Below are 6,897 nucleotides of genomic sequence, written 5' to 3'. Positions count from 1 at the left end.
ATGAAGTCTCTACACTGCTCGACGTTGGCTTCATTAAGGAAGTACACTACCTAAATTGGATCGCAAATGTGGTCCTTGTCAAGAAAGCCAATGAGAAATGACGGGTCTGCATGGATTACTCAGACCTGAACAAGGCCTGACCTAAGGATAGTTTTCCATTGCCTCTGATCAATCAGCTGGTAGACAGTACAGTGGGGCACGAACTACTCTCCTTCCTAGATGCCTATTCCGGGTACAACCGATCGCAATGCATCCCCCAGACAGGCAGAAGACTACTTCCATCACCGACAAGGGACTCTACTGTTACTGGGCCATGCCATTCGGCCTAAAAAACGCTGGGGCCACATATTAGAGGCTGGTGAATCAAATGTTCGCTAAGTAGATCGGGCACACCATGGAGGTTTATGTTGACGATATGCTCGTTAAGAGCATTAAGGCATCCGATTGCTTATCAGATCTCGGAGAAACCTTCGACATCCTTCGAGAATACCAGATGAAGCTGAATCCCGCGAAGTGCGCCTTCGGAGTTGGCTCCGGTAAATTCCTCGGGTTTCAAGTCAGTCAAAAGGGCATTGAAGCGAACCCCGACAAGATCAAGGCACTCCTCGACATGAGCTCACCTCGAACTATCAAGGAGATACAATGCCTCACCGAACGAGTAGTAGCGCTCGGATGGTTCATATCTAGAGCCATTAACAAATGCCTCCCCTTCCTTCAGCAGTTAAAGGGTCGTAAGAAGGCTGAGTGGATATTGGAATGCGAGCAAGCCTTTCAACAATTGAAACAGTATTTAGGTTTGTCGCCCCTACTGTCTAAACCCGAAGAAGGCGAGCCCCTATTCTTGTATCTTACGGTATCGGCCTCAGCTGTCAGCTTAGCCCTGATTAGAGTAGGGGGCAAGCAGCATCCATGGTACCTGCTGAGACGAGATTTCAGCTCTGAAAAAGTTAGTGCTCTGTCTCGTTGTCTCGGCTCGGAGGTTACGTCCGTAATTCTAGGCCCATTCCATTGTCGTCTTGACCGACTCTCCCCTCAAGCAAGTTCTCAAGAGGCCCGAGGTGTCGGGTCGGCTAACTAAGTGGGCGATTGAACTCGGGGAGTTCGATATCCAGTTCCGACTAAGGACAGTGATTAAGGGCCAAGCTGTGGCCAACTTCATTGCAGAGTTCACCACCCCAGATAAAGAAGGAATCAGTGCTGAAGCGGAGACAGCTCCTCCGCCTGTTCCTCCAAGTAATCAAGGGACAGTATCAAAGCCAGTTTGGACTCGTTATGTGGATGGCTCGTCCAATGCCAAGGGTGCCGGAGCAGAAATTGTCCTGGTTGCTCCCGATTCTACACCCATCCATTATGCGATCAGATTTGATTTTAAGGCCTCTAACAATGAAGCAAAATATGAGGCTCTGCTGGCTGGACTCAGGCTGGTGGCCAGTCTGGGGGTCCAGTCTCTTCAGGTACGATGTGATTCTCAACTGGTAGTGAATCATATCTCCACCGAATACGAGGCCAAGGAAACTAGGATGGTGGCTTATCTAGCCGAAGTAAGGAAACCGATAGAAAGATTCTGGAGTTGCACTATCAGTCAGATCCCCAGGGCAGAGAATTCGTGGGCCGACGCCCTAGCGAAGCTAGCCTCATGCAAGGAAGGGAAGATCCCACGAGTCATTCTTGTGGAATTCATAAATAGTCCCAACATTGACCAAATGGAGAAGAAAATGGTCAATCCAGTAGAAGATGCTCCGAGCTGGATGGACCCAATTTATAACTACCTCACATCTGGTGAGGTCCCCTTGGACAGATTGGAGGCTAGGCGCTTGAGAGTCAGAGCAGCACGGTATATAGTCCTGGACGAGATCTTATACAAGAAAGGGCATTCACAGCCCTATCTTAGGTGCCTCTGACCCGATGAAGTGGATTACGTGATTCGGGAGATCATGAAGGCATCTGTGGGAATCATTCTGGTGGTCGGACCCTGGCTCTGAAAATACTCCGCCAAGGATACTTCTGGCCGACCATCAAGGAAGACTCGAAGAGCTATGTTCAAAGGTGCAACAAGTGTCAACAGTACGCAATCGTGCCGAGGTAGCCTGCGGAAGAAATGACTCCCATGAGCGGACCGTGGCCATTCGCTCAATGGGGGATTGATATCATCGGACCTCTACCCACAGGGAAAGGGCAGGTCAAGTTTGTTATCGTCGCGGTTGATTACTTTACTAAGTGGGCCGAGGCTGAGCCGGTTGCAAAAATTACAAAGCAGAAGGTGGTCGATTTTGTCTGGAAGAATATCATCTACCGATTTGGGATCCTCCGCACTATTGTGTCTGATAATGACAGATAGTTCGATAACAATAATTTTCGAGGTATGTGCCACGGGCTCGGCATTTCGAACGCATATTCCTCGCCTCGGCACCCGCAATCCAATGGACAAGTGGAGGCAATTAATAAAGTCATCAAGCACCATCTCAAAACAAAGTTAAAGAAAGCGAAAAGCAACTAGGCTGAGGAGCTCCCATTTGTCCTCTTGGCTTACAGGACTACGGTTCAGTCTTCCACTGGGGAAACCCCATTCTCACTCTCCTACGATTCGGAGGCGATGGTGCCAGTGGAAATTGGCCACCCTATAGCTCGGGTCAGGAACTATCAGAAAGATCAAAACACCGAGCAGATTGCAGCTAATCTAAACCTACTTGAGGAAGCCAAAGATATCTCTAAATTTCGAGTTGCGGCTCGATACCAGCAGGTGGCACGATTTTTCAATTCTAAGGTCAAGACTAGACGGTTCCTTCCATGGGACTTAGTCCTTCGCCGAGTCTTCCAGAACAATGCAAAGCCGGAGGCTAGGGCACTCAGACCCAATTGGGAGGGGCCATACCGTGTGGTCCGATCGACCAAACCTAGCTCCCACCACTTAGAGGACCTCAAGGGCCGCCAGCTCCTCCACCCTTAGAACACCGGGCACCTAAAAGTCTACTATCCTTGATGTAATGGCCGTTGAAGGTTTCCAATAAGTGTACATCTCTGAACGACTAGCCTTTAAGGCTTTTAATAAAATCCATCTCTTCGTATCTACCTGAACGAATTATCTACCAATAGAAGTTGCCTCTCACAAGTAGGGGCCGACTTAACGGACTGATCCTTTAAAGAAGGGGTTAGTACATTATCCCACGAAAATTCTCTAGGGCATCCCTTTGTATTTAGGGAAAAAGCTCGTGGATGACCCGATTCCTCTATAAAGGAGTCAGCTCATCATTCGACTAAGGGATCTCCTGAAAGCTACTCGCCAATTGCGGGAGGAGCCAACCCCCCAAGGGGCTAGTCTTAATAATTTTAATATCACAGAATTCTACAAAACAATCAAGGGGCCTAAATCCCTTAGAAAATGGGAAAACAACCTCGAGATGAGCTGACCCTCTAAGGAATCGGCTCGGCAATCAGCAACTCAACATTTAATAATCATCATCTAAAAATCAACCAAGATTAATATGTCATCTCCAGAGGGTCAAAAAGTATATCATCCACGAAATCATCAAAAGTATTGTTTAAAAGGAAGATATAAGGAATGTTAGAAACTATTCGGCCGGAGGAGGAGCTTGAGAGGCAAGGGCTTGATACGGGCAGGCGTCTCTGGTGGGCTTCTCCCCTGCATCCTCGTGTAGTAGGGGCTCAAGGTTGAGGTCAGGGTAGAGCTCCTGAACAACATCTATGCAAGCGTCGAAGCCACAGTTGTAGAACTTGGTGGCTTCGGTGGTCCTCTCTTTCGAAGATTTAAATGCGTCCACTGCAGCTGCTACCGGCAAGGCTAGGGAAGCCTCATCCTCGGCCCGCTGAGCCTTCTTCACCTGGGTGACCGCTCAGCGCTACTCTTTCGCCGCTTCAGCTCCGGTCCGCTCCAACACGTCCCCTAACCAGGCATTCTCCTTAGTGAGCGAGTCGGCATGGGCCCTGGCTCGAGACAGTTCGGTTACAGCGGCGGCGCATCGGGTCTCAAGATCGCTCATGACTCCCTTCAGTTGTAGCTCACAGGCCTTTCCGTCATCAAGCTGCCGACGTAGTTCCGCCCGCTCCATTTGGAGGAACGTGGCCTCATCTTGGAGAGTTCCTATCTCACTCCGGAGGGTCCTATCTCCTCATCTTTTCGCGCTAGATCCCTTAATCTCTCCTAGATCAGGAGAAGCCTTGGGACAGACTGAATAGAAACAAGAAAATGAGTATACAGACACAACATAAGAAACCAAGGACAAGAAAGGTTGGCAAAAATACCCGATAGAAGACGGAGGCCATGTCCTTGATGAAGGACTCATCTGACTTGTCGAGAAGGGCTACTATCTCCTCTTCCGGGGCATGCTTAACAACCTAGCGAACCAAGCACGACATGTGGTAACCCAGCTAAAACCTCTCCCCGCTTGTTCCAACCTGAACCATCCCTTCGCTCCCCCTGCTTCGCTCCTGCTGCCAGCTGAGGCATGGGCCTCAACTCTGCCCAGTCGGTGGTTGGTGGGTTAGAAAATACTCTCTTTATAAGGCTTCGAGCGTTTGGAGAGTAGTCTCCATTCTGAAAGGCATGCTTAGTGAAGGAATAGGCTTTGATATGAGCAGTGGGTAAAGGATTCCGTTTTTGGAGGATGTGTGGATAGGGGAAGCTCCTCTAACAGTAGAATTCCATCGGTTGGCACCATGCCTGCATACAGAATAAGGAATCAGTATCCGAGTTAAAAGATTTAGCTCCTTCAATGCAAAAAGGTGAAGGAAAACTTATTGAAGGAAGTGGGGAATGGCTTGGACTTGTTTTGTCTGGACCGATGAAGGTTATCGGCTGTGATCAGATCTAACCAGGAGCGAAGGTCTCCCGAGCGCGCCCTGGCCTTGGCAACCTAATTCTTTTGGTCCGAGGTGAGAAGAGGCGAACCCCTTGGGAAGTCTGCAGAAATAAAAAGAAGGCTTTAATCAGATCGCAATAGATGAGAAAGGGGCACTAGGAGAAGAATGTTTGGGGTTTGACTTGGAGAATTAAATTATGTAGGGACCCGAGTCTCTAAGTTTTTGAGCTTTGTTGCCGGCGCCTCCCACTCGGCCGAGACCTAAAACCACTTGTTCTTACAATCCTTGTTAGAGGATGGAAGTTGCATGACCAACCCAGAACCCTTGCTACCGCAAGTCGCGAAGTAATACCACGGCTCTTGGCTATCGTGTTAACAAGGTATAAGCTTATCAGCTCCTCCGGTGTCAGCTCCAGGTTCCTAACTTGGCGCCAGATAATGTAAGAAGATATTAGAACCCTCTAAGCATTGGGGGTGAACTAGCCCGGAGCCAGTTCCAAGTAAGTTGTCATGGCTCGGACGAAGGGATGGATAGAAAGTTGGAGCCCGCATTGCAATGCGCAGAGGAAGATCGCAACTTCCCCCTCAGCAGGAGCTCTGGCGATATTAAGGGGCTTTGGCGCCTGTATCTGTACAGAGTCCTGGATCTCGAACTCCTATCGGATCCATCCCATTTGAGACTCGACTAGCACAGAGCCTCCTGGGATGGTTTTCGCGGCCCACTCACTTGCAGGCATCTTTGCACCGCCTGCAGTCAGGTCTTGGGGGGTTTTCTTCTTGCCTGTGCGACGTGTCCGAGCCCCTGCCTCTTTAGCCCTTCTGGGGGGAAGAGAGGTACTGCTTCTAAGGGACCTTCGGAGGCCCCCCTTCTGTCATTCGAACCTCCCGACCCGGAGTCGTCTTCAAGGTTGTAATCTTCTCAGACCATATTTAAATCGTCCGACATCCCGCGAAGGTAAAGGAAATAGAAGTAAAGTGGCACTAGAGGAAGGGAGGACTCACCGGACGGTCACCGGGAATCGCCTTTGCCAAAAACTCCAAATCGGTCAGAATCGCCTTCGCCAGAAATTGCCTCCTCAGGGAACCAGCAGCCATACGAATTCGAAACGCAAAAATGAAAGGTGTTTCCTATGCATTGGGGTTTATATAATCTGCAAAGGATCCTCACATTAATGGTGAGACATGATAACTGCAACCCAACCGACGTGAGCTGACTTTGGAAAGCACGTGGCTGAATGTCATTGGCTTAAGCACAGCTAGATCACGTGCCTCTGGCATCGGGCGACAGGTTCTAAGCAATGGAAGCGTCGTTCGAGCAGAGGAAGCATCGTTCGGACGTCTCCCGTGACCCATGTGGCTGTCCACCATAGGTCCTGCGACAGTTCGAGATCTTAACTGTCGCCACGCGTCCGCTGAAGGTTAACCTGCGGACGAAAACCTCGAGGATGTATCTCTTCAAATATAGAAATCATAATTGCGACAGCATGCGTGGAGGATACGATAGTGGGAGCTGTTGATCTTTCGCACGAGTTTACTCTCTGAGTCCGTGCTTGAACTCGGAGAGTAGAGGGCTTCTGTTATGGGAAGATCCGAGCCTTCTGAACTCCGAGGCCTAAGGTTATTTAGAGCCGATTTCAGGTGCAAGAATAAGCTCAGTGTTATATGAACCGGCAAAGGCATGACATCTGACCTGGCATTCCTTATGCCTTCGACCCAAGCCCGAGGAGATCAACTCGGAGCTTGGAACAATTCAGGGTCAAGACAGTCGGCCCGGATCAATCTGAAGATCGAGGCAGTTGGTTCGAGGCTCAGTTCGGAATCTACTAATGAGGGAGATCATGAGGTATCCCACTACTGCACAATTAGCGACAGTTGCGCAACCACCCACGTCTACACGTCCGCCAACCGCCAAATAACCGTCCAAGCCAACTCACCCGCGGAGCGTGGTTAGTGGCAAAGGGCGCGCCAAATATTGTGGACACACCCATCCCAGGTGAATGGTATAAATAGTCTCTGTATGCTGGGAAACAGGTACGCAATATCTCGCACTCTCCCTTTACAAACGAACTTAAACCTAGAT

The 6,897-nt window shown here is 49.7% G+C and overlaps 1 protein-coding gene across 1 annotated transcript; it reads left to right on the top strand.

Moving 5' to 3' along the window:
- The first annotated feature begins 394 nt into the window (after positions 1 to 394).
- Positions 395 to 2,947, top strand: LOC131220014 (uncharacterized). The gene is made up of 3 exons (XM_058214988.1): positions 395 to 794; positions 1,165 to 1,834; positions 2,533 to 2,947. The coding sequence occupies exons 1-3, from the start codon at positions 395 to 397 to the stop codon at positions 2,945 to 2,947; spliced, it is 1,485 nt and encodes a 494-aa protein (XP_058070971.1).
- The last annotated feature ends 3,950 nt before the right edge of the window (positions 2,948 to 6,897 follow it).

This window comes from Magnolia sinica, chromosome 12, assembly GCF_029962835.1.
Source record: "Magnolia sinica isolate HGM2019 chromosome 12, MsV1, whole genome shotgun sequence".
Taxonomy (NCBI): Eukaryota; Viridiplantae; Streptophyta; class Magnoliopsida; order Magnoliales; family Magnoliaceae; genus Magnolia; species Magnolia sinica.
Note: the sequence above shows the minus strand (reverse complement) of the source record. Positions and strands in the feature narration are given on the sequence as shown.

Excerpts from the sequence above, each read along its gene's own strand:
- LOC131220014 (XM_058214988.1), top strand. The coding sequence starts at position 395 with ATGGAGGTTTATGTTGACGATATGCTCGTTAAGAGCATTAAGGCATCC. Across the intron at positions 795-1,164 it reads ACAATTGAAACAGTATTTAG|AGTTCACCACCCCAGATAAA; the intron begins GTTTGTCGCCCC and ends ACTTCATTGCAG. Across the intron at positions 1,835-2,532 it reads TTGAGAGTCAGAGCAGCACG|GACTACGGTTCAGTCTTCCA; the intron begins GTATATAGTCCT and ends CTTGGCTTACAG.